This window comes from Desmodus rotundus, chromosome 13, assembly GCF_022682495.2.
Source record: "Desmodus rotundus isolate HL8 chromosome 13, HLdesRot8A.1, whole genome shotgun sequence".
Classification (NCBI taxonomy): domain Eukaryota; kingdom Metazoa; phylum Chordata; class Mammalia; order Chiroptera; family Phyllostomidae; genus Desmodus; species Desmodus rotundus.
Genome location: NC_071399.1, coordinates 30,340,970 through 30,368,786, shown reverse-complemented (window position 1 = coordinate 30,368,786; position 27,817 = coordinate 30,340,970). Strand labels below are relative to the sequence as shown.

The 27,817-nt window shown below is 46.4% G+C and overlaps 2 protein-coding genes across 3 annotated transcripts in view; one reads left to right on the top strand and one right to left on the bottom strand.

Moving 5' to 3' along the window:
• COL4A2 (collagen type IV alpha 2 chain) overlaps window positions 1-4,660 on the top strand; it is a 183,858-nt gene extending 179,198 nt beyond the window's left edge. For both annotated transcript variants that reach the window (XM_045186661.2, XM_045186660.3), the window contains exons 47-48: window positions 1,200-1,486; window positions 3,525-4,660. In XM_045186661.2, the coding sequence (XP_045042596.2) occupies window positions 1,200-1,486; window positions 3,525-3,782 (545 nt within the window). In that variant the 3' untranslated portion in view covers window positions 3,783-4,660. The remainder of the gene's footprint in view (window positions 1-1,199; window positions 1,487-3,524) is intronic.
• A 5,311-nt stretch (window positions 4,661-9,971) lies between these two features.
• The window catches only part of RAB20 (RAB20, member RAS oncogene family), a 36,191-nt gene continuing 18,345 nt past the window's right edge, over window positions 9,972-27,817 (bottom strand). Inside the window, exon 2 of the mRNA XM_024578967.3 lies at window positions 9,972-11,012. Within this exon, the coding sequence (XP_024434735.1) occupies window positions 10,480-11,012 (533 nt within the window). The 3' untranslated portion in view covers window positions 9,972-10,479. The remainder of the gene's footprint in view (window positions 11,013-27,817) is intronic.

The window sequence follows — 27,817 nt, the reverse complement described above, 5'->3', positions numbered from 1 at the left end:
AAAATGCAGACAAGTGTAATTGAACAACAATAAAATAATTTTAAAAAAGATCGAGTGGCCAAAGTAAGGTTCGTGAATCCTCTAAGGCAGATGAGTTTCTCCTGATCGAAGGCACTGGGCCCGGGCACATCCCTGGGTTTCAGAAAAGATTAAGTTGGCCTTTGATGCCCTCAGGTCAGGACCACAGAGACCTGCCTTCAACTGGCTGGCACGTCCCACAGGGTCCTGCAAGAGCCAGCCTTGTGCTGGCTCCTCTCTGCCTGAAGGCTACCAGCTGCTCTGCCTCCTTCTTGCTTTTTGCCCCAACTTCCGTGAACAGGCCAGGGCCCTGAGGGCCTGGGAGTCATAGAACCCCTAGGAAAAAAGGGATATGTGGACAGATGTGCTCAATCTATTCAAGTAAGCCTGGTTGCCAAAACAAATTAAAATGACTTAAAAGCACACAGAAAATGTCACAAGCGTACATTAAAAGCTGGGGCTTTTGGGGGGAGGATGCCTTAGCCTGTGGTGTCCATGATGGGGACAGTGCTTGGGGCAACCTGTCACACTGAACCCTGATGATTTGTTCACATTCCTGTCTATATGTTCTACTTCCATAATAAGTTTTCTTTAAAATGGGGCAGAGCAGAGAAGGGAAAAGGCCTAAGAAATCTGGGACCAGAGCCAAGAAGGCAGCCAGAGCTCTTGAAGGTGGAACACACCTTTGGCTCTAAACGTGTGAGCAGCCAGTGAGAAAAGCTAACCTTGCTCAACTCTTTCATTCTGGCCATAGAAAAAGTTTATTTTTTTACCCAGAAGCACTAGAGTTATTTGCAGGTGGAAGTGGCCAGAGCTCCTTGTGGGAGGGCGCCGTGGGGTGTGATGAGCTAGACCCTCATCGTGGATGCTATCAGGGGTTCCTTGGGGCTGGCGCTTTAAGACCCCCCAACATGGGCCTTACCCAGAGTGCTAGTCATAAAGACGCTGCTCCCTGCTGACCCAGCTCAGTGCAGAGGTATGTGTAAGAACTTCTAGAAGGGCAGGGCTGAAATGCCAGTGTAGTCTGTATCCCCCAAAATGATAATTGGCTTGGGCCGCGGTGCTCAGCCGAGCCCCTCCAAATGGCCACTGGGGCAGGTCCCTGACGTGGGCCTCCCAAGCCTGGCTGGGCCTGGAGGAGCAGCTTCCCAGCCACACTCAGCTGTCACCTCCTTCCACAGGGCTGGCGGGCTCCTGCCTGGCTCGGTTCAGCACCATGCCCTTCCTGTACTGCAACCCTGGGGACATCTGCTACTATGCCAGCCGGAATGACAAGTCCTACTGGCTCTCCACCACTGCCCCGCTGCCTATGATGCCTGTGGCCGAGGACGAAATCAAGCCCTACATCAGCCGCTGCTCCGTGTGCGAGGCCCCAGCCGTCGCCATAGCAGTCCACAGTCAAGATGTCTCCATCCCCCACTGCCCGGCTGGATGGCGGAGCCTGTGGATCGGCTATTCCTTCCTCATGGTATGTGGTGCTTGCCAGCACTCTCTCAGAACATAGAACCAGGTAGAAATCTAGCTCCGTTCCCCAACCACACCCTGGCTGGGGAAGCAGTAAGAACAGCTGCCTTCATGAGAATCATCAGACAGGGCAGGTGTTCAGGTTGTGCAGGGCATGAGAGCACCTGGCCCCGGGGGTGAGTGGGAGCTGGAATGCAGGCGGCACTTTCACCTGCACTTTGTTAGCTGAGCTGCGGGCTGCCCCCACCCAGAGGGGACCCATCCACCTGCCAGCAAGCCTTTGTAATTAGGATGTATTTGGTTTGTTATCCATCTTCCTAATCAGAACAGCAAAGGTAAAACTCTTCTGGTTTATCCCAAAGCTAAACATAGGGAAGAATTTTGTCTAGAATCCTAACAGCTTATGTATAATCTGTCTACAACCTAGAATGCCCTCAAGAAATACCCATTAGCTGGTTGGTTTAAAACAAATATATGTATACTGATGAGGAAAATCCTGAAATATCAGAGTCAGATTGCCTTTGGGTATAAAGTAGAAGACACTCAGTTTTGGCTAGTTTACGTTTAGTTTAACATTTAGGGAAGTGACTGCACCACGGCAGCATCCCTTACAATTTTCCTGCTTTCTCCTGTATTGTAGGGAGAAAGGAAAGTCCAGTGGGGGGTAGTGGGTCTTCTATTTCATTTATATCGATTATGACTGTTATAACTCCAGCTATAATGGCTACATGCCAACGTGTTAAATATTTCATAAATCACATTAATAACATAACATAGAAATTGATTCACAGAAACTCAGAGCCCTTACTCAGCCTGGCTGCTCCCAGCTCTGGGGCATCCAGCCTGGTGCTTCCTCCTCACACCATCCGGCAGCCCCAGGAGGCTCCTTTGGAGAGTCCTTCCCAGGCCTGCCTGGGCAGATCCCAGGATGGCCTTGGCTCTCGCAGACCAAAGTGGGGCCTGAGATGCCTCGTGAAGATATGTCTGCTTCTCCCAGCCCATTTACAACAAACAAGAACACAGTAGCCCTGGGTTGGAAAGGCTTCTGCATTTGGTGAGCAGAAAACTTTCCAAAGGATTTTGGTTTTTGCCGGTCCCCGCCCAAATACATCCAGGACTGCCTCTTTTGTTCTCTGCAAACTGCAGATGAGGTATTCCTATTCTAAATCAACAGGTACTGATAGCCCACTCACCACTCAAAGCTTGCTCGACCAAGCCAAATGACATTTTTTAATATATTAACTTTGAGATCCAAGGGCCTACCATGCACCTTCATGGAGCTAAAAATGTTTGTGAAACAAACAAAAAAATAGACGTGGAAAGTGGCAAAGAAAATTCCCCCTGACCCTTGTCCTAGTCTCCTAGCCGGTAGCTGCTGGATCGTCTCAAGGGACTAATGGCTCAATTAACAACCTCTGAAAAAATATAAATTACACAAGTAGTACATGTTCATTGTGAAAAAATCAGCAAGTGGAGATTTTCTAAAAAGAAAACTAACGAAAGTCCCTCATACATACTTCCTTCCTCTTCATAGTCTAGCAGAGGAGTGGCGGGCAGAGGTCACTTTTGGAGGGATTGCTTATTTTAACTTACCCTCAGATGCTGACCCGCATCTTAATTTTATTTTTCCTTTAAAACAAAAGTTAACATTTTGGTATCCCTCCTGTCAGGCAAATGCTGCATTCTTTGAGTGGATGATTGAGGAGGTAATATTTTTGCCCCCAAATGTGGTCAACTGTATTAATGATTATAACCTGCTTTTGCTTTTATTCTAGTTGTCACTTAATAAGAAATCAGGACTGTCCATTAATGTCCATGAACCCTCCCCTGCAGTGGCCTGGCACCCGCTCCACCTTCTGCCTACCTACCCGATTTATTTAGCCAAGCCCCTAGCAGTGAAGAGTATGCTGCAGGTGGTGCTCTGTGTTGACATAAATGTCTGTGGTTGTTTTCAATTGGGGGGAAAGCGCATCAGTTACAGTCTGCCCTGGCTGTCCCCAGCTAGTGTGCTCACAACTCTGCCCCTCTCTCCTCCTCTGCAGCACACTGCCGCGGGCGATGAAGGTGGTGGCCAATCGCTGATGTCGCCAGGCAGCTGTCTGGAGGACTTCCGCGCCACACCGTTCATCGAGTGCAATGGGGGCCGGGGGACCTGCCACTACTTCGCCAACAAGTACAGCTTTTGGCTCACCACCATCCCCGAGCAGAGCTTCCAGAGCTCGCCCTCCTCCGACACGCTCAAGGCGGGGCTCATCCGGACACACATCAGCCGCTGCCAGGTGTGCATGAAGAACCTGTGATGCGCCAGTCCCGGGCTGCCCCACACAGATGCACTCCTCTGCAGGTTCACCTCCAGCCTGGGGGGCCACTTTGGTGCTTAACTTATTACCTCAGGTGCTGACCCAAACAATGACTTCGTGTTTTTTCTTAAAAAACAAACAAACAAAAAGTCCACCAAAGGAATTCAGCACCAGCTCTTACACCAAATAGCCACTTGTCATCCACCCACAGGTGCTAGCCACTGTCTCCACTCTGCAGAATGAAGCCCTCCCTGTGACCCCCTGGCCCTCCGAAAGGGAAAACTGTTAGCCCCAGCACTCCCTCTCAGGCCATTCGAGACTTTTACACGCTAGGTGCAACTAACGTCTTCATATGTACCTGTACTTCATATAGCCGCTGCATTTTCAAACCCCACAGACAACCCGCTTATTTAACTCCCTTAATGGGGTGGTGTAGACAAATGAAGCCATTCAGCCCGAGGGCTCCTGAACTCATTCCCACTGTTCCCACATGAGGGTATACTGGGGATTGGCCCCCATTCTGCCCTCCAAGCCAACATGATGACAGCATGCTCTTCTCCCAAATTCTTGTAATGTAAGTTATCCCAACCCCTCAAGGCCAGAAAGACACTGGCAGTCACATACCAGCTGTCATTCTTTCCACCACACCTGTACAGACCATTGGGTTTGGCAAAACTCTTGTAACAACAAAGACCTACTGTCTGTTGTCAGCCAGGCTACTTGACTGCAAACCCATACAGTCAGAAGTGATGTTTCCACTGGCCCCAGGCTGTCCTGAGATTTACCCTCCATTTTTTGTTGTAAATTGTATTCCCGTGACTAAATATTAATGTCCTGTATAATGACTGTGGAATAAACTTTGATTTTGGACATCTTTATACCCCTAGTGGTTGACTGCCTAAATTTTCTCAAGTCTGTAGAGCACAGAATTTTGGTGACCCCAAGGCACTGCATCTGGCCCTGGAGCTAGTTTCTTGAGTTTCAGTAGATTCGAACCCAAGTCTATGGTATTGTCATTCCACTCTCAGGGAATTGTCTTTGTGTTTATAATGCATTCATGTTTACAGGAAGCACCCTAACCATCACTCTTGGGAACTAGGGGGATCAGTCCTTCACAAAGGAACTTCCGAAGTCATGCAATTCATTCCAACATAACGTCCCAAGTCAAATCTCAGTATTTCCAAAAATAGTCTCCAAGACACATTTCTGGCTTTGTTTCTTTTCTGGAACCTGGGTTACCCTTGGGAACCCAACTCACAGAATTTCTTTTTACCCTTTACAATCCAATCTCATATTAAACTTTTTCTAAGAATAATTTCCACCTAATAAAATAAGTATTCAACCTGATAATGTTATTTGAAATAGATGGGCAGCTGTCTTGGCCTGCATTCCCCCAGAAGCTGACTGAGACAAGGATTCTGCACAGGAGGGTTATTTGGGGACACAATTCCAGTGAATGGAATGGGATCTGGACAGAGTGAACTCAAGAAGGATGGCAGCTTACTGAGGAGGCTACTGACCTTGGCAATTTCAGGCTTTATCCTGCTAGGGACCCACTAAAGATAGGCACAGAAGAAGCCTCAGATTGCCCCACCCAGGTATGGGAAAGGGACATTTTCAATCTCCAGCTCTAGCCCCCCGTGGTGAGGGGTTGCCTAAGACTGTCAGCACTTAATGGCTGAGTGAGCTCCTGCAGCATCCCAAGGAGAAGCAGAGAACCAGATGAGGCCGATGCAAGGTAGCTACACCTATACACAGCTGGTTTCCATAGCAACAGCTGTAGCAACAAGATGGGCACAGCACCTCTCCACAAAGCTTATGGAGGCAGCTGTTTATTCTAGACTCCAATCACCACAATCCAAGGAGCAGACACAAAGTTTGTCACTGTTCTGAAGATTCCTGCTCCACTTGGTTCTGTGCGGTTCGCACTTCTGAGTCAGGTGCCGAGCCACAGGACAGGGCACCAATGAGACATACACCCTGGTAGCTCCTGATACCCTCCCCACCTGCAGACGGACTCTTGGCAACTTGCAGAATTCAGGGCTAACTCACAGAGTCCTACCTCCTTTCCATGGCCAAGATCAAGAACAAAGGGCAAGGCGGGTGGAAGCAGACTTGGAAGCTATGGGCTATGCAATGTCATGAACTGGCTGTAAAACTGCAGCCATTTCCAAAGAGGCTGTTTCATCACATGGGGTCAGGGTCCAGCTTCACTGCCACACAAGGCAGTGAAGGGGTGAGTGAGGCCAAGAATAACGGGAAGTGCCCCTGGAGACACACACACTGTGCATCCTGCAAGCAGCCCTCCCCAGGCCAGCATGCCCCCCCACTTGTCTTGGGCAGTGGGTGTCTGCTGGGCAAAGGCCTGAACAACCAAACCAACCTTGGCAAAACAGAACAAATACAACAGCAAATGGAATGACATGTGTGAAGCCCAGAAGCAAGTTCCCTGGAGCCCGAACCTGGAAGGGCCTGAACTTGGGTGAAATCTGGATGTGTGTCCCTTTCCAGCCACTGGTGGACTCTGGCCCTAGACACACCTTTCATTGCTCTCTAGGCTTTGGTCCTCACACCCTCAAACCAGCTGCCTTCCAGACCCTCCTTCTGGCAGATGAGCCAGTGAGTTCAAGGCCAATCCAAGGGAGGGGAGGACAGGGAGCAACACAAACACTTGCAGACTAAGCAGTTGCTTGCTGCAAAGGTCCTGCAAAGGGGCATCCTCAGCCCAGCAGCTTTCAGAACAGGCACACAGAAAGACCAGGCCAGCTGCACACACATGTTCAGGGTCTACACTGCAGGCACAGCAGCTGCACCCAGTTCTGACCGTGCAGTCCAAAGGGCCCAGCTTTGAGAAGTGGGAAGGATCAGAGACCACTTCAGGCCACGGAAAGAGAGTGCTCAGGAACAGGGTGAAATAATGTAATGAGGACAGGTGGGAGCCCGCCATGGAGGCATGAGGTCCGCTGGGCCAAATGACAAAGGACAGTGCAATCCGGGACTCCCCCAGCCACAGACAGAGCACATTTTGCCTCGAAAACATGCCAAACACCTGGACAGACTGCACATTGGCTCCAAGACACAAGGTTTTAGGTTTCAAGGCCCTGCCTTCCTCAGTCCTTACAGTTGACCCGTGAACAACACAGGTTTGAACTGCGCAGATCCACTTATACACAGGTTCTTTCCAATAAATACGTACAGTACTGGAAACATATTTTCTCTTCCTGAATAACACTTTCTTTTTTCTAGCTTACTTTATTGAAAGAATAGAGTATGTAATATATATAACATTCAAAATATGTGTTAACCGTTATTGGCAAGACTTCTGGTCAGCAGAAGGCCATTAGTAGTTAAATTGGGGAGAGACAAAAGTTACATGCAGATTTTTGACTGTGTAGGGCTCGGCGTCCCTAGCCCCCGTGCTGTTCAAGGGTCAAACTCTAGTTGTCAGACATAATAGGCACTCTACATAATCAGGGTCACCCCAAAGCATGGAGGCGGAGGCAGAAGTCACTCCCATTTCCCCTTCTCTCCGGGGGACAAACACCATCTCTGATCCATGTCACTGGCTTTGAGCACCGGGCTCACCCCTTTCATAGGGAACTACTGTATTTTGCCGTGTATAATACGCTCCTGTGTATAATGCGCACCCACGTTTTTGGCCCAAACTTCCAGGAAAAAATCTTTCGTTTTAATTTTTTAATTCCATTATTTATTTATATTTTGAAATAAAACTGACTTTAGTATTCCAAGGTATTATTTTGCATACCGACATCATTAGTGCTTTCTAGGTTACTTTCAACACATGAGCATAAATAAAAGAATTAAAGACATTTACACAGATACGGAACTAGTACTGCCCATGTATAATATGCATCCTTATTTTTCCCTCAAGAATTTGGGTAAAAAAAATGCACATTATACATGGCAAAATACAGTACATGTTGGAGGTGCTACGGCTGCCAGACACTTGTGTGAGAGGGCCTTCCTGGCCCAGCAGGCAGCCCTGCTCTACCCAGGCTGGCAGGTTCAGAAAGGACAAAGTTGTACAATACTTCTAAGAAACCAGCCTAGCGGCCTGGGAAAAGGGGAAACCATGACTTGCAGCACCCAGATTACAACATACCCAACCCAAAACTTCCCAGACGCCTCCGCCAAGCACAATGCCTCAAGGGCACCAGGAAACACCCAGCTAGGAGATACTGTTGAGAAAGTCTTTATTTGTGTGAGGACACTTTGGGGCCCCAGGTGAAAATCTGCAACAATGGCTCCAAGTTCAGGCACAGCAGGTTAACACAGGGCTGTCCGTGGCCTCCCAGGGCAGCTGTGATTATACAAAAAGGCATCGATGGAAGGAATGTTCAAGGGCACCAGCTCAAATCCACGTGCAGCAGAAAATTCCCCTCCATCTCCACCGGTTGGCTCACACAGCTGAATGACTTCAAGCTTTCCCCAGAACTGACCTGGTTCCCTGGTTGAGAATGAGACCCACATGAGGTCACAGCCAGAAACCCATGAGGATTAGGCCCCCTAACAAGAGAGAGCTCAGGCTGGCTCTGAAAGTCCACTTGGAACAAAGCCAGGAGTGAAGCCTATTTTTAGAGTAACAATAAAGAGGGAAATGCTTAAGTGTCTTCAATGGAGAATGTTCCATTCCTGGGCCATCCCCACTCAGGGGCACTAGCTGCAGGTGCTCAGAGCAGGTGGGCCTGCAGGTGAGCAGGAAAGGGACGTCTCAGCCAGCTCAGGCTGTTGTAACAAAACACAGACTGGGCAGCTTAAGCAGCAGATGTTTACTTCTCACAGTTTTGGAGGCTGGAAGTCCAACATCAGGGTGCCAGCCGATTCAGTTTCTGGTGAGGACTCTCTTCCTGACTTGCACATGGCCTCCTTGTCAACTTGTGCTCACATGCTGGAGGGAGAGAGAGCTCTGTGATCTCCTTCTTTTATAAGAGCACTGATCTGATCATAGGGCCCTACCCTCATCACGTCCCAAAGGCCCTGCCTCCAAATACTATTATATTGGGGGGGGTAGGGCTTCAGCACATGGATTTTAGGGGGACACAAGCATTCAGCCTGTAGTAGAAAGCAAAATGCGGCAGAAAGCTAGTGAGAAACAACATTTTGTGAGTAGGGCTTTTTTGCAGGGGAGGTGTTCAGTAATGTTTCTGAGTGCCCGTGAGCTCTGTCCCAGGCCCTGGCAGGAATGCCTCCTGCTCTGCGAGGTGCAGAGCTCCGTGTGTTGCTGGGGCTCCTCCGTTGAGGTGCCCTGTTACTACAGACGATCTCAAGTTCTCTGATTTCTTTCTTTTTTTTTTTTTTTAAGATTTTATTTATTTACTTTTAGAGAGAGGGAAAGGGAGGGAGAGAAACATCAATGTGCGAGAGCTACATGGATTGGTTGTCTCTTGCTCGCCCCCAACCGGGGACCTGGCCCTCAAACCATGGATGTCCCCTGACTGGGAATTGAACTGACCTTTCTGTTCACAGGCTGGCGCTCAATCCACTGAGCCACACCAGCCAGGGCTGGTCTCCAATTTCAATTTCACAACGAGCACATTGAAAAGTGAAAATGGATTAGTTTGATTACTTTTCACTGATTTGGTTTAATTCGCCATTATATGGGCAGAAGTTGTGTTAATTCTCTATCTAGTGCCTTTTTTAGTGACTCAGGAGGAAATGTGCTACCCAGGGAGACCCAGGAGCTTGTCTTTGAACACGTGGAGGGAAAGAGCATCCTCGGAAATGACTTCACTCATGAAGGCAGGGCTGGCCAAATGCATTCTGAAGGCCCCTATCTCCTGGATATTCTTCCATTCTCTGGCCTACATGCTCTCAATTAATTTCTAAGAAAACAAAACCCGTTGTCTCACAGCTTCCCTGCCTTAGCATCTTCTAACAATAAAGAGATGCACCCACCGAACAGCAGAAAAGGAGTTTCTGATCAGTGACAGCCCAGGTGACCCAAGCAGAACTTAGCAGAAACAGAGCTTTTACTTTTGCTTCTATTTTTGGAATTCACGTCATCAAGACAACTAAGCAGATGGGCTGATATCCAAATATTCTGGAATTTGTAAGGATTCAGTGCAACTTCTAAAGATAGAAGCACCTAAGCTCACAGCCATCTCCCCAGCAAGGAGTCCACTGGGGGCACAAAATAAAGTCTGAATCAACGCAGTGTCCACACCAAAGTTCTACGCAAGATTCCTTTTAATAATATGTGTAGTTCATGCTACTACAACCAATATAAAAAAGTGACTCCTGATTTTGTATAAATTAACATGTCGAGAATCATTATGATGCATCGAGGTACAAGCTCCAAAAGATAGGACCAAAGCTCAATCACAGTGAAGAGAAATGTCTGAGGACGACAAACTAAGTCGTACGGGTGCTCAGACAGGGGCACACCCATCCAGGCAACCTTCTGTCAGAGGCCAGGTTGTCAGGAAAGGATCGGCAAGGGCACAACAGTCTCCAGGGACCCCTATTGGGCAGCTCCCCACCTCCCAACACAGCGAGTAGACAGAGGCGATGATTCACATGGACCTCCTCTCACAGTTAACTGTCATTTCCTCTCGGATCTTCTCCTCCGTGGGCAGTTCTACAGAGGAGCTCCTCGACCTTCTATGCTCCTGACCACGGCTCACTTGGTCACACTCCTTACCTATTGTGTAAATGGAGGGTCTGGGGTCTCTAGTAGTCAGGCACAGCACCCAGATTTGGTTCGTCTGGGAGGCTTATAACAGGAGATATCCACAGTCTGTGGCGGCCCCTGGGCTCTCTGCCGCAAGATCATGGGCACCACCATGTCAAACAAGCTTTCAAACAGCAGGTCCACGTTGTGCCCAGTTTTGGCACTGGTCTCGAAGCACATCTGCTCAGCAGCCGGCATGTCCTTCTCATCCAGCATCTTGTACTTCAGGATCTTTTTATAAAGTGCCATCGCTTCCTCTGGCTTCACCTGCTTGGGCACCTTGGGGGACACACAGCCATCACCCACCGACTCAGAGCTGTGCCCGTCCTTCTCCCAGCTCTCCGAGGCCCCCTCCTCACTGAGGTCCACTTTGTTCCCCACGATGGCGAAGAGGCAGTCGGAGTTGGCTGTGTCTGTCAGGCCCAGGAATCTGTCCTCCAGCTCTACCAGGCTCTGCGGGTGGTTCACATCATAGGTGAGGATGACAGCGGCCGCCCCCCGGCAGTACATGGAGCCAAGGCCATGGAACTGCTCCCGCCCTGGTGGGGGAAAGGGGAAGAAAGATGTGGGTTATCTCTTTTTCTCAGGAGCACCCAGGGGTGGCCATGGGATTGTCACCCCAAATGTAGGCGTGGCTGGAGCTGGACTGGACTGAGGCACAGGCGTGCAGAAAGAACCGACTGGTCCAGGCCCTGCAGGATCTAAGTGCAGTGCCCTGCTCCTCTGCGACTGCAGGCCCACCCCACCACAGCCGTTCCTACCCAACCCGGTCACACGCCATAGTTCACATACAAGACCAAGACGACACCCCAAGCCCTACTTTTCTCCTAATTAAAAATTGTATGGCTTGTTCTTATTTTTGCATTTTAAAAGAAAATATTTGAATGCATGCCCTCACCATGGGCTTCGATGCTCCACGGCACAGTCTGTGCCACATCTCGGCGCCGCAGTTGTTCTAACACAACACCACGCAGTGACTGTGTGAAGTCTGCCTTCACACAGGCGCACACCACTCCCCAGTGCCCAATGCCCAGTGCTCCGGCTCCAGGACTGCCCGGCTCCTATCTAGCTGCCTGGGGTGCGGACCCACTAGTCAATCCACTTGACCACTTGTCACTTCCCAAGCGGTCCCTGACCCCCTTCCAGATTATTTGTTAAGTCTTTTGTCAGTCCCATCACTGCCCCCACCTCCTGCCCCTCACACTCCCTCTGAGTTCTGGCTCATATACTGGGCACGATTGCAAGTCCAGGTCTTGGCTATGTAGTTAATATATGTCTCCCTACCAGTAGGGAGGGCTGGATCATGTGGTTTTACTTGCCCCCGTGTATTTGGTGCCCTATGTAATGTGTTGAGTAAGTGAAGCCATAAATTATCCCCTCCATTTAAAACAAACACACATGCAAATTTTTTTCTTGCATAAAATTTCTTTTGTTTTGTTAACAGTTTGGTCTGATTTACAAAATGGTAGAAGCCTCATTCATGTCCGAAGCTTCATTTAGACCCCACGCCCAGCATCGCAGCATCCCGACTCCCTGCCTTAACTCTGAACTGCAGACTGAGGGGAGGCGGAAGGCAGAGGGGAAGGGAGGAGTCACCTTGATGTGTTAAACCTTCCAAGAACTGAAATGTCATCATACCAGAATACTTTTATTCCCCCATGTTTAATCATTAGAAAACCTACCTCAAAATTACAGCTAACCTACAGACAGCCATCATTCAGAGCCATCTGAAATCTAGCTCACTCTAAGTCCTACAACTAAGGATTTAAAGGAGAAGACACATTGGTCCTCTATTCTGTACCTACATTGTGCAGGTACAGAATAGAGGCTGAGAGCATGCCTGCGTCCTGGAGCCCAATGGCTGGGCCTGTGACCCTGCACGGGTACTTAACCACTCATGATTTAGTCTCCTCTCCTGTGAACAAGAACAGATAACAATACTATCCCACAGGGTTGTGAAGATTAAATGTATTATAGTAAAAGAAAAAATAATCCCAGGTAAGCAGCAAGCCCACTGGACCCTCATTCATTGGGGTTGGTCTCCAGAGGCCAAGGTAGACCATTGTTTGTGTCCCTAAGTTTTCACACCTGGTCCCTTCAATTCCCTTTCATTGGAAACCACCTTGCCTGGTTTCAGAAGCTGTAACCCACCATGGCTAAGGCTGAGTAAAGGACCTTGGGACCATAAGGCACTAAGGAGACAAAGCTTATCTCCCTGGCAGGGGCACCACCGCTTACCGCCTTTTACTTCACCCTGCTTGGCCCCGGGCAGATGACTGGTTAGCCAATGACGGGTAAGATTCCTCAAGGAAGGGATGGCCTAAGACAGGCACAGTCATGAAGGGGCCCTCAGGGAAGGCCTTGGGGGCGCTATAGAAAAAGAGGTTGATGGACCCTCGCCCCTCGGCTTTGACATAGCCTGAGTCCTCATTCTGTCTTCAGGAAGTCTCCTAATCTCTTGGCTGCCTTATTTTCCCTGCCTGACTTAAGCCTGAAACAATGCCGGAGGGCAGTGCATCACTGGACAGGAATGGGCGGTTCCCCAGGACAATCAGGTCTAAGAAAGAATGCATAAAATTCTGTGAAACCTGCTTTGCTAAGAATGTCCTCAATTTTCTGATAAGGGTCCAAGCATGAAATGAGTTTGTTTCCCAAAGTTTTATAGCCCTTTAGCTATCTGACCCTGACTCAGAATAAGCCCTCAGAGTTCTTTGTATGTTATCTATTATTTGATCCTAACTGCCTGACAGTGACTGATGAGCTTTAACTGTATTCCTGTGCAAACTGAACCCAATAAAAGCCCACTGAGGAACAGGCTCCTGGCCCTTCTCCTTTGGGAGATCAGCCACCTTTCCTCCCCAAGCAGATCATGTCTTAGTAGACCTACTCTCACCCATGGCAACCAGAGTGGAGGGGGGGAGGGCTCTGCGGGTGGAGCCCGCAGGCTTACAGGCTTTCTGGCTGGCTTACACTCACATGGTCCCTTGGAGAGTTAACTATATTTCTAGAATATCTTTGACAGCTTCTCTCCCTAACTGGCATAGGAATCTGTTTCTGATGAAATTCTGTGACTCCGCCTGCAGTTTTTCAGTTTGGGCTATACAGAGCCCAGCTGTTGACTACAGTGGGAACAGAACCCAGAGGTCAATGACCTTGAAAGGGGAAACAATGGAATCTTTATCCTCACACCCTCTAACTGAAATTTGGCATTTTCTTTTCTTACACACATTGACAAACCAGGAGTGATGTTAAGGAGCAACACCTGTGGCTCTGTCGCCTATGGACACAACAGAGGCTGTCAGTTCCACCTTACACTTGTCCACTGCATCATCAAGTGTCTCAGTTCATTGCCACTTAAAAATCACAACAGCTATTAGACCTGCCCTTTGCAAGGAAGCCTGGTTTCCTGATGAAACTTTGTATGCTAGTGCACACACTTAAATTTAGCATTCAGAGAAAGATCATGAGCCCACAGAACCTGGGTACAAAAGGATCCTTCACACAAGAGAAATGAAGGCCCTTTGGTCTCTGATCTTTGGAACACAGATCAGATTAAAGGCATGATATCTACACACATATACAGGGTCCAGCACAAATGATGCCCCTTTGTATTACATAAAAATCTTTTATTACAGCCATAGGTATGTGATTCTGTAACATAACAGTATCATACTCAAGCACACCACATGACATTTTAGGTGAAATGTTCAAATGCTGTCCATTTCACGCAAGACATTCACATACCCTACCAACCACATTCAATGGCATTGCTTCTGCCGGACCCTGTATTTGCATAAAACGTAGTGTCCTTTGCCTTATAAACTACTATTTTTGGCCAAATGGCCAAGAAACTCAAGCAAGTTCCACTCTAATCATGAAAGAGTCATGCTCTGACACAGGCCAGGCAGCACTGTCTCATTAGGGGGCAAGTGGTGGCCCCTTGGCCAGCCCTGGAGATAGCCACCTACTGAGAATGATACCCATGTCCTGGGAGAAGGGCCCAGCACGGACCTACACCTGACAGCTGTCCTCTCCCAGATTCAAAGCCAGGGCTCCCTGCCTCTCAAAACAAAAAGCCCCATGTGCTTCCTCAAACCACCTGATGGTGAGGATGAGATGGAATCGGGCAGGAATTGGAGATATGTGTCCTGCCCTGCGCGGATCCTGAAGGTGAAAGTGAAGTGCACTGTTTACAACGACCAGGCTCCCTGCCCACCCCGGGGTGCTAGGAAGGGCCAGCCTGCTGACAAGCAGCATAGACTCTGGAATTCATCACCCACAAAACAAAATTCCTCTCCTTTAGCACAGCCATAGCAGCTCAGCCCGAAGCCTGATAATCTAGTTATAAGTTTCATGTCAAATTACACTGTACGCCAACAGACAGAAACTCAAGTCTTCCCCCATCTCTTCGTGGACCCCCATGGGAGAAGACGATGAAGACATCTCCACAACTGGTGATAACAAGAGTTAGTTAAAAAGAAAGAAATGCTTCCCCATCATTACCACTGAGCCAAGACTTTTCTCTCAGACACTAATCACATGTAGCAAACCAGAGATCTTGAGGTTTTCCAACAGCTAAAAATGTTATCAGCTCCCTCCCGCTAGATTTCACAGGGGAAAATGAAGTGGCATTCCAGTTATCCCGGGAGGGCTTTTTCCAAGTCTGTTACATAGTTCATTGAGGACAAAAAGTCAACTGTTGTTCATGCCTATGCCTAAAATAGTTTTCCTTTCCAGATAAAAATGTCTGATTTGCCTTCAGAAAACTACGGAAGTAAGTAATAACAAAACCAAAAGAGAAATCGTAATAACTAAAGGAGGTTGGAGCTGAGGAATCCCATATGCTATCCTGAAAAGAAAATAAGTAAAAGTTGCTGTTTAAATCAAATAATCTGTATCCACCCATTAACAACACAGGAGAAAGTGAGGCAAAGGAAGTGGCCCCCCAGAAGCAGACTGGTGAAGCCCAGAGCCAGGACACTGTGCCTTGGTACCAGGTAGTCTGTGGTCTAACAACCCATAAAGAGCCTGACCTAGAGAGGGACCACCTGCATTCAAATCCCCACAGTCTGAGCTTGGGCAAGTCACTTAATTCTCTGTGCCTCAGTTTCTCATTACTAAAATATAGACAGTACCCACCAAAGTATGGCTGTACAACCAGAACCAATTTGTACAGGTAAACTGCCTAGAACTGTGCCTGGCAGGTGTTATGTCCTATATACGTTTGTTAAATCAATCGCAAATTAGATTCTGTCCAAATCCAAGGTCAAACCATCCACGGCCACCGTATCGTGTATCTCTTCATCAGCACATTTACAAACTGTCTCCTAGGGCCTATGGGTCCCTTTGACAGCTGACCAATATACTACAACTGTTCTTATTTTTACGAGGTTTACTTTCAGAGGATGACTCTCTCCCCATTTCCGGAGGCACTTTATCGTGTAGCCACCCTACACTGTGTCGGGAGAGCTACTAACACATGGCCCAGCAGCAGGCACAGGAAGCCAGAAAGAAGTCAGCAGCCCACAGAACCACAGTCCACTGGACAGAAGACAAAGTGACCACTTGCCTTCTCTTTCATTCTCTGACCGTCCTCAAGACAAATGACAACCAGCCTTTCACCCCCAGCATTGTAACACTTTTGCTGAAATGATTTAAAATAACTGAAATGGTATTTCTTGGGTGGTACAGCCAACAGAAATCACGTTACAAGGCTGGCTACACACTGTAAATATAGGCAGGGAAGGGGGGGGCGGTTGCTTTTTAAAAACACTGGTGCTTGGCCCCCAACCCCAGAGCACATGAATCAGGATGTGAAGACAGCGTGGGTGAAGACAGAATTATTTTCAAAACTCCCACGGTGAATATAACGTGCAGCCTGAGGTGAAGATCAGCAATTTGCTCAGTGAAAGTAGGAGATAAAAAGGCAGCGTTACAGTGGGAGAAATCAGACTACTTCCTATTTCAATTCAGTTGAAAAGTAAGGTCTACCAGGAAATGGAACTGCAAAGGCTGAAGGAAAGAAGAACTTTTAAAACACCCTGCGAGATCCAGAATGTCCACTGGGTGGGAGCCCACAAAAGTATCAATGTCACAACAAGAGGAAAGAAAAAACTCGGATTCACAGAACCAGGGATGGTAACAAATAGAAACTCCAGGGCACACACAGAAACAGAAGCTCCGTCCAGAACAAAATGTAACATAATTCCCTTCAGAGATTTTTTTTAAATAAAATGAAATCTTTTTTCCAATGCTTTCAAGTTCCACCCACAGCATTATAAATACTACCAAAAAAAAAATTACTTTAGTTCTATTTTGTACAGTTTGATGAGTTTTGACTAAAGTCTACAGTCGTGGGCAAAGTCTGGAACATTCCTTCTGCTTGTATAGGATTCTAAACATAGTGAACCTGGAGAGAGAATGGCCCATGGAAACAACTGCCCTCCAGAAACATTTACAAAGAATAGATATTTAAAGCTCTTGTAGTGCAGTAAGAAGAAAGAACCGTGAGTCTTCCCAGGATGACGAAAGGAGCTGCTTATCTGGGGCCAGCACGGGGTGCGTGCAGACTCCACCAGCACACGGAAACTGAAGAGGAAACGGGCAAGGACACCTCATCTGAGAACCTACCGTTCGCACAGAGGTGCCAGGAAATGAGTGGATGCGCCTGCTACCACCCTGATACCTGTATGTGATGATTAATTTTTTTAACCTTCAATTTTTTTTCAGAATTCTTTTAAATCCTTACCCTAGGATATGTTTATTGATTTTAGAGAGAGAGAGGAAGAGAGAGAAACATCAATCAGTTGCCTCCTGAACACATCCTGATCAGTGCCCGAACTCACAGCCTAGGTAAGTGCCCTGAGCAGGAATCACACCAGCAACCCTTTGGTGTATGGTATGATGTTCCAACAAACTGAGCCACCCAGCCAGGGTCCTTTATTTTAATATGTTTATTTGAGAGAGAGAAACATCAACTCATTGTTTCACTTATTTACACGTCTATTAGTTGATTCTTGTGTGTGCCCTGACCCAGGATCGAACCCTCAACCTTGGTGTATCAGGTCGATGCTCTAACCAACTGAGCTACTCAGCCAGGGCCTAAATGGTTAACTCTATGTATTAACTTGGCCGGGCTGTGGTGCTCAGTTGTGTGGTCCAACTAGTCTAGATGTTGCCATGAAGGTGCATTTTAGATGTGATTAATATCTACGTCAATTGACTTTAGGTAAAGCTGATTATCCTCAATAATGTGGGTAGGCCTCATCCAATCAGATGAAGACTTTAAGAGGAGCCTGAGATTTCCTGGAAAAAAAAGAATTCTGGCCCAGACTACAACCTGAGTTATAAAAAATCATGCCTGAGTTTCCTGCTGCCCTATGGAGTTTGGACTTGAGACTGCAACATCGGCTCTTCCATGGGTCTCCAGCCTGCCAGCCCGCCTACAGATTTCAGGCTTGCCAGCACCCACAATCATATGAGCCAATTCCTCTCTCTCCCCCTCAGTCAATCTCTCCCTCCCCATCTCCCCTCTCTCTTTCTTTACATATACATATACATCTACATCCTATTCGTTCTGTGCCTCCGGGGAAGCCTGACTAACACACTTGGAGCTTCTCACTTGTTTCTCTGGGAAACGGCCCTCTGGGAACGTGGCTGTAGTGCCAGACTCTCCAGAGGGTGGGACTCTCTCAGCAGTCCTTCTCCACTCTTCTTTTATTTTTAAACTTTTTTTTAAACTTTGTAGATTATTTATTTATTTATTTTATTTTTAGAGAGAGGAGAAGGGAAGGAGGCAAGAGAGGAAGAGAAACATTGCTGTGTGAGAGTTCAACAGTTGCCTCTCACACACCCCAACCAGGGACCTGGCCCACAACCCAGTCATGTGCCCTGACCGGGAATAGAACCGGTGATCTCTCGGTTTGCAGGCCAATGCTCAATCCCCTAAGCCACACCAGCCAGGGCCCTTCTCCCCTCTCGCTTCTCCATCTCCATATGTCTCCACGTTGGCAGTGATTCCCTCCATAAAGAGAGAACTCCCCGTCGGCCCCTCCCCAAAGCGCCCCGGGACACAGCAGCCCACCACACATCCTGTGCACATTCCTCAGTGCCTCGCTGCCGAGTCCCGCTCCCGGACACCAGCTCTAGCAGCACACCGCACCACAGGAATTTCGGGCCATACCTCTCAGCCAAACTGGCCACCAGCTCCACAGGAAAGAGGGGAAGTGGGCTGAAAGGGGCTTTCCAGCAATCACAAGTATCACTTTTTTTTTTTAAGATTTTATTTATTTATTTTTAGAGAGAGGGGAAGGGAGGGATAAAGGGAGAAAAACTTGCCTCTCACAGATCCCCAACTGGGGACCTGGCCCACAATCCAGGCATCTGCCATGACTGAGAATCGAACCTGTGATCTTCTGGTTCATAGGCTGGCACTCAATTCACTCGGCCACACCAGCCAGGGCAACTGCAAGTACCACTTTGAACCAAAATGATTACTTCTTTACGATGATTCCTTATCTGCCCTCCTCACTAGCCTGACCAGTTTGTTCTCTTTCTAAGCGAAGATCCAATAATGAAAATCTCCTGCCACATAATTGCTGGCACCTCCTAGCTGGCTTCAAAATAAAGTGTAACCTCCACAAAAGTACACAGGTCCTTTCCTGCCAGGCTTTCAACAGCTAAACAGTAACCATAGGAATGATATGATTTTCAAAATAGATATCTAGGAACATCTTTTATCAGGGTGGGGTGGGCACAGCACAGGGAGATGGGGATGGGATGGGGAATACATTTAGACTTTTTTTTCTTGGATTTGAAGTTATCTCCTTTTTTCTCCATCTTTCAGTCTTGCTTTTTGTCCTATAAAAATAAATTTAACTAAAAAAGGGAAAAGCCCTGACTGCTGTAGCTCAGTGGATTGGACACCATCCTGCAAATGGAAAGGTCGCTGGTTTGATTCCTGGTCAGGCCACATCCTTGGGTTGCATCCAGGTCCCCTGCTGGGCTGGGTAAGAGGCAACCAAGTGATGTTTCTCTTGCAAATTGATGTTTCTCTCCCTCTCTTTCTCCTTCCCTTTCCTTCTCTCTAAAAATAAATAAATAAAATCTTTTTTTAAAAAAAGGAAAAAAGCTTTTCATTACAGATTAAAATTTTGAGGCAGAAAAAAAGGGGAGGTGGTTCTAAAGCCTCTTACCATCTGTAGTGGGCTGAGTGGTGGCCCCAAAGATAGACCCAGGGCCCCCATCTTTAGAAACTGTGAATAAGACCTTATTCGGAAACAGGGCTGTGGCAGGTATGACCAAGAAGAGTTGAAGTCTTTAGAGTACAGCCTAATCCAACATAACTGGTGTCTTTACAATAAGCTAGGGGTGTCAAATTCACTTTCACCGGGGGCCACATCAGCCTCATGCTAGCCTTCAAAGGGCTGAATGTAATTTTAGGACTGCATAAATGTAACTACTCCTTAACTAGGGGCAAGGAGCTCAGCACTGCCACTGGTGCAACAAGGTGCAGAGCTGGATAAAATAAGGTGGAGGGCCTTGTGTTAGCCACCTGTGCAATAAGAGGAGAGACAAAGAGGTAGACACACACACACACACACACACACACAAGCATGACGACGTGAAGACAGAGACAGAAATTGCAGTGATGCCTCTACAAGCCAGAGAATACCAGCAACCACTGGAAGCTAGGAGAAGGGCACAGGACAGATTTCCCACAAGAGCCTTCAGAGAGAACCTGGCCCTGCGGACACCTTGATTTCCAAATTCTTCCTCCAGAACTGCAGGAGAATCAACTGCTGTTGTTTAAGCACCCAGTGTGTGGAACTTGGTTATGCCAGCCCCGGGAAACTCAAATTCCACGAAGGTAAGAATTGGGCTGCAAGCCAATGGCCTGCTCATTCACGCACACTGAAAGTCATGAATCGAACAAGAACAATGTCCATGTGAGCGGCTCACACTGCCAGGAAAAACTTCTGCTTGCTTCCCCTCACCGCCTTCTCTCCCCTCTACCAGCAGAAGAAAAAGCTAGATACTTATGAACTTCAATGAGCAACACTGGAGAAGCTGATAAAGATGGTTCAGATAGCAGTGAACTCAAATATCCATTCTCAGTAAAGATGCAGAGTCATGTGCCACCTCCTGAGCCAAAGTCAGCAAATCTGCTTACTTCCCGAAAGCAAGCCATAAATGGCAAAGCTAAGTTCACATGGAAATGTCTGAACCTGCTTCACCGGTTCTAGTTCGACCTGGAGCCTATAAGGAATGACCTTCACCCTCCAATCTGATTTACACAGGAAGAAACAAGTCATGCAAGTCCAGCTCATCATATTTCTTGAGAAATACCAGAAGGAAGAGGTGGTAACCATTGAAAAGGATAATCAAAGAGAAACTGATGAATTATTCAATCAAAGAAGCAATAGTTTGGCTGCAACTTGAGAGGGGAAGCTCTGTCAAAAGAGCTCTTGTGAAAAGTACAGGTGTCCCATAACAGACAGGTAACTTCAGGGTGACCAGTTAGTTCCCTAGATATAAGGAGTTCCATCCTCATCAAGCAGCACAGGTGCTAATTTGGGATGTATGCCATTCTAGCTCTTAAAATGAGTACACTGAGGATTCATAACTTTTCCAATAGCAAAATCTGTTACAGCACTTACTACTCCTAGACACTGTACCAAGTGCTTTGCATAGTTAGTCATTTAATTCCCACCTATGCTGGGGGGACTGCTGTGGCATTTTCATCCCAGGCTTGATGAAACGCTGACAGAGAAAGGCTGGCTGGCCACGGATGCACAGGCAGCAAGGGCCAAGGCAGGACTTGAACCCCAGAGATGTGGGTCCAGATTCCCCACTCCTAAGCGCAATGATACTGTCAACCTCAAGTCCTGCTCTAAGATGGGCCAGGAGGGGAGGCAGTTCGGTTCCAAAAAAGAATGCCAGCATTTCAAAATCTAGAAGAAAAAGCAGTGGAATGATTCTGTTATACCTCTGCTATCAGAAACTGAACAAACCAAAATAGGCAAAATGAACAAAAGCTGAAAAGCATGTCCTCCAAGTAGAACGAACTCTCACAGGGACAGCTGTTTCCAGCAAGGCGGCTGTGCGAACAGGGCTGAGTGAACTGTTCCTCGTCCTGACGTGGTTGTTAACGCTGTGGATGTAAACAGCTGGAGTCTACTATGCACTTTGCGTCTACACTGTCTTGTCTTGGCCTCATCAGCCCAGGGGCACAAAATCACCCATCTGCTGACTGAAGACCCTGAGACAAGCCACCTATCACTGCACTGGCTGGGTGAGACCCCACAATAGTTACCTGTCACCACCGCACAGGAAAAACCTCCCAAAACCTTGGTGCAAGGAAAAACTCTGAGCCAAGACCCATCAGCTGGATATTAAAGAATAGGAGTTTAAAAAGACAAAAATCCTAGCCTACAATATGAATGGTCCTCCTTTCTCGCCAGAAGGAAGACCTGAAAACACCGATGATGAATTACTGCCAAAAGGAGGTGATTAGATAACATTTTAAAGATAAGCTAGTAATTAAAATCCAATAACCCAACCTAGTTGCTTATATTTACGGTTCCTTTGATTTTGTTCTTAATAGTCTGTGACCAATAACAGGCATTCAGAAACACAGCTGTGTTTCCTGACAGAAAGGAGGAGGATTGCTCTTTGTCTGGGAAGCCCACAGCCCCTGTGAGGAGTAAAATGAAAACAGCCGTGAGGGCCCTAACTACCAGATCAGCAGGCAACTAGTTAAGTGCAGTCACCCAAACCCAAGCTTGTTAAAGTGAGAGTTTTTTCATTTTATAAACGAAGGAACCCAAACCCAAAATGATTTTCAACTAATAGAACAGCAGCATCTAAAGGACAGCACAGTGTTTCAGAAAAGTGGACTTATCTTCACACTGAAGTACGTATACAGCGAATTGTTACCTAGATCAGCGTGAGTGTCCTTTCTGTTGTTTCTGTTTGATAATTTGAAGATTAAACTAAAACCAAAGAACGGCTCACATGAACCACTCAAATAATTAACTGCACATAAATTAATCACTTACCTGTCGCTCACTGATTGAGCTTTCGGAAATAATCACTAAGAGTCTATAATGATAACTAGAATTTAATTCTCAAATTACTTTACTCTTCTCAGACATGAATTTACTAAAAATAATTCAATAACAAGACCAAGTAACAAAGAGATGGTAACACTCTATTGTTAAGAAAAAGAGGCAAATCCAAAGAAAGTACACTTATATAATAGATTTAGCTTTAAAAAACAAAAAACTCTCACATACCAGGATATTTAATCCAATCTCCTTTACCTTCAACAGATATTCTGTTGTCCTATGATAATTAATTTTTAGAATGAGATTATCAAAGAAAAATTCAATTAAATGCTGAATTCTCTACTTATTAAAACAGGAAACTAAAGCCATTTCAGATTTTTCAAAGCAAGTTTGAACTTGTTTTAAAATGAAGACTGAACTTCAAATACCATATTAATAAAACTTTTTAAGTCTACTAAGGGTTTCTTGAAACAGTAGCCTCTTTTCTGAAGTACTCCACTCAGTAAATACACCAGTTATTTCTAACAGCTTTGCTATACAGAATAGTCTTTTCTTCTTCTCCATAACAGAAGGCATAACCCAGAGCACAAGTCCATGAAACTCATTGTTACTGTGTTGCCTGAATACCATCCCTATGTACTGTAAAGGTTAAATGTCAACTATCCTACACCCACCAATGCAAAAGAAGTATGTATCTCCCCATTTCCTTTATCCAGCCCTACAGATTTCCCGGCTTTGCCTTGTCCCACCTCTTAATCTACCACCATAAATTTCATGCAACCATCCTTACATTTCTCCTTCGATTGTAAATGCATAAAAAGAACTGCAAACTGCCATTCTGCAGAGCATTTTCTTTCTTTTCTTTCTGTTTTTTGTTACTGTTACTAGGCTTTAATATTGGAAACATACCAAAAAAATACTTCACCTACATAATCTTAAATGTAACGTATCATGGTAACATGGCATTGCTACAAATATAGTTTGTTTATTTATTTTTAATATATTTTATTGATTATGCTATTACAGTTGTCCCATTTCCCCCTCTTTATTACCCTCCTCCCTGCACCCCCACCCCCAGCCAGCATCCCCCTGCCCTTAGTTCATGTCCATGGGTCTTACACATAAGTTCTTTGGCTTCTGTATTTCCTACAGTATTCTTAACCTCCCGCTGTCTATCTTCTACCTACCATTTATGCTACTTATTCCCTGTACATTTTCCCCTATTCTCCCTCCTCTCCATCCCCACTGATAACCCTCCCTGTGATCTCCATTTCTCTGATTCTGTTCCTGTTCTAGTTGTTTGCTTAGTTTGATTTTGTTTTGGTTTTAGGTTCAGTTGTTGATAGTTGTGAATTTGTTGTCATTTTACTGTTCCTATTTTTTATCCTTTTTCTTGGATAAATCCCTTTAACATTTCATATAATAAGGGCTTGGTGATAATGAACTCCTTTAACTTGACCTTATCTGGCAAGCACTTTATCTGCCCTTTCATTCTAAATGATAGCTTTGCTGGATAGAGTCATCTTGGATGTAGGTCCTTGCCTTTCATGACTTCAAAACTTCTTGCCAGCTCCTTCTTGCCTGCAAGATTTCTTTTGAGAAATCAGCTGATTCTCTTATGGGAACTCCTTTGTAGATAACTGTCTCCTTTTCTCTTGCTGCTTTTAAGATTCTCTCCTTCTCTTTGATCTTGGGAAATGTAATTATGATGTCTCTTGGTGTGTGCTTCCTTGGGTCCAACTTCTTTGGGACTCTCTGAGCTTCCTGGACTTCCTGGAAGTCTATTTCCTTTGCCAGATAAGGGAAGTTCTCCTTTATTATTTTTTCAAATGAGTTTTCAATTTCTTGCTCTTCCTCTTCTCCTTCTGGCACCCCTGTGATTCGAATGTTGGAACATTTGAAGTTGTCCTGGAGGTTTCTAAGCCTCTTCTCATTTTTTTGAATTCTTATTTCTTCATTCATTTCTGGTTGAATGTTTATTTCTTCTTTCTTCTCCAAATCATTGATCTGAGTCCAAATTTCCTTCCCATCACTGTTGGTTCCTTGTACATTTTCCTTTATTTCACTTTGCATAAGCCTTCACTTCTTCCTCTATTTTGCGACCATACTCAACCATTTCTGTGAGCATCCTGATTACGTGTTTTGAACTCTGAATCTGATAGGTTGGCTATCTCTTCATCACCTAGTTGTATTTTTTTCTGGAGCTTTGATGTGTTCTTTCATTTGGGCCATATTATTTTGCCTCAGTGCGCCTATCACATAGTAAGGGGTAGAGCTTTAGGTATTCCCCAGGGTGGGGCAACCCATGTCCATGCATTGTTACGCTGTATGTGGGGGAGGGGTCCAAGAGGGAACAATGCCACTTGCTTGGCTCTCAGCCAGCTTTCGGTCACTTCCCCCACTGCTGAAAAGCAAATTGGGCACTTCTGGTGCTGATTCCTGGGTAGGTGGTCTTGTGTACGCCCTAGGACTCTGGGGGTCTCTCCAACGAACCCTCCTGTGAGGCTGGGAGTTTCTCCTGCCACCTCAACCCCCACAGATTTTTTTCAGCCAGAGGTTTTGAGGCTTTATTTCCCCACACTGGAACTCTGGGTTGCACGGTCTGTCTCACTCCCCAGTTGTTCCTCCCGATTTATCCATAAGCAAATGTGGGACTGCCAGGTCCACCACCCACCGTCTTGCCCACCCCGGTCCTCCAGCCACCACCTTGCCATGAGCCCTCTCCACCCTGGCTGCCCATCTCTGCCCCATCTACCCATCTGGATGAATGTTTGTTCTTTAACTCCTTGGTTGTCAGACTTCCATACAGTTCAATTTTCTGTCAGTTCTGGTTGGTTTTTGTTTTTAAATTTGTTGTTGTCCTTCTTTTGGTTGTGCGAGGAGGCACAGTGTGTCTACCTACGCTTCCATCTTGGCCAGAACCAGAGCATTTTCTTAATCCATGGAGATCTTGCTACTCGTCGTGTCCTTGGATTTGGCTCAAATAAACCTTTATAAAACTTTTCTATAGGTTTGGACTTTTTTTCATCAACACTGGTAGTACCTAGATACAATTTTCTAAATTTAACAGTGAGAAAACCTTTTTAAATCAATCATATTGAAGCATTTTGTTAGAACTTAGTTTATCACATTTAAATATAATATGCTGTACATAAAAGGAAAAAAATTAAGTAATTACCTAGAATTGTCCAATTCAGAGACAGAAAGCAGAATGGCAATTACCAGGGGCTGGAGGAAGGGGGGAGGGGTTTAGTGTTTAATGGGTACTGAACTTCAGTTGGGAAGAAGAAAAACTTTTGCAGATGACTGTGGTGATGGCTACACAACATGTGACTATACTTCATGCCACCACGCTGTACACTTAAAAATGATTAAAATAGTAAAGTTTATGTTATGTGTATTTCACCACAATTTTTTAAATTCTGTATGGTTAAAGGTTAGATAGATGATGATAGATAGATAGATAGATAGATAGATAGATAGATAGATAGATAGACTGAATGAATTACATGATGTAAAAATAGCACCTACAAAGAAGAGCAGGAAACTCAGGCCTGATCCCTGCCCTCCTCCTTTGTGCTATGGCTGCAACAAGCCCCAAGCTGCTTCTCCTTTACCTACTAGGTGCATCCCTGGTGATCTGACTGAAATGCAGATTCTGATTCAGAGGTCTGGGCAGGCTTGGATGCTGTTGCTGCTGGCCCTGGGACCTCACTCTGAGGACCAACGCTGTAAAGCCCCGAGCAGTCTAGGGGCCACTCTCATCAAAGATAAAATACAATATGAACACAGCTGACTGCAACTCAAACCTAAGTTTGCCATTTTTGCATTTCACCCCTCTACTGCCTTCTTCCTGATACTTTGTGCCTGGTAACAGGAAGTAGCTGCAGGTTGCTCAACCAAGGAAAGCTGGAAGGCCTTGCCAGGCTTTAGAAACTTCACTCTTGAGCTGCTGGGACCTGTGGCTACACAGTAACTAACCAGAGTTAATCAGATTGGAAATTAATTAGGTTTGGAATGTGCTTTGGCAACTGCTGGAGAAAGGATGTGCAGTTAAGGAAACAGTCAAACCATTTCGAATTGTGGGAACAAAGTCTGCAAACAGCCCAGACATTGTTTATTAAAAGCCCAGGTACAACACAAAAGCAGCACTGCTACTTTGCAAAGCACTGTGATACGGGCCTCATACACCATTCTTATCTACTCAGAATGCAAGATCCTCACAGAAGCATTCCGGTTATGACACAAACTTAGAAAAAATTTAAAACACCCTCCACTCATCTGACTTTTCAGTTTTTAGGACAAGCTGCCTGTTAGAAAGGAAAAACTGCTTCCTCTGTTCTTGGTTATTGATGTGGGTGCCGCGAGCTGGAGCCTCCTTCGGCCTCCACATACTCTGATGCAGATCCTGGCCAGCAGGCTCCTGTGTCGTGGCGGCAATAGACAAATACACCGGGACTACCGAGTCCCGTGGAGGAAAAGGGACAGTGCGGCCACTGTCTCAAGAGGAGAGCACCCCAACCATTGCCTTGACAGGCTTTTATTGCTTTTCTGGGCACATTACAGTGAGGATGATCCTCATTTACTATGCACAGGTTCGCTTTAGGCAGTTACAGAAAACAAAGGAGAGGGTGTTGCTAATTGCACAAAGGAGGAAGGATATTTGCAAATGTAAAGGGAAAAGTGGTTAAGCTGGTTACACTGATCCTTGGAAGGTTTCGCATAGATTTTAGGAAGTTACTTTATAGATATGCAGTAAACGTTTGCTGCCTCAATTCAGGGTGAGGGAGTTTTAGCAGGAGCAAGCCTCAAAGCGGTCTAGGTACAATGCAGGCCTGAATCCCCACGGGAGAACCTATCCGTGGGCGTGGGTCCTGCCCACCAAACCTCACTCCCCACTGGCTTTTCCTAGTGGGGGGCTGGGCCACATTTCCCACGCTTGGAGCTGTTCCCCAAAATACTCCCCAGTTTCACTGAGTCGACGAAATCTGATTCCTGTAACCAAGTCTGCTACAGCCCCTGTTAGGCACTGCCAACATTCTGCTGGGCGGAATGTCAGGCTATTGTACATGTGCACACACATGCCACACACGCACACCTGCACAGGCATACTCACAAACATGCATGTACACACAGTGTCATTTCATTCTCCCCACGGTTAGTATGCACATTTTACTAACTCAGATCTACAAAGAGGCCTAGCATGCTTGTGCAGCTCCTCGAGGAACACCGCGCTGCGGAGGCTAAGCAGCGGGTGACACCACCAACAGTGGCAC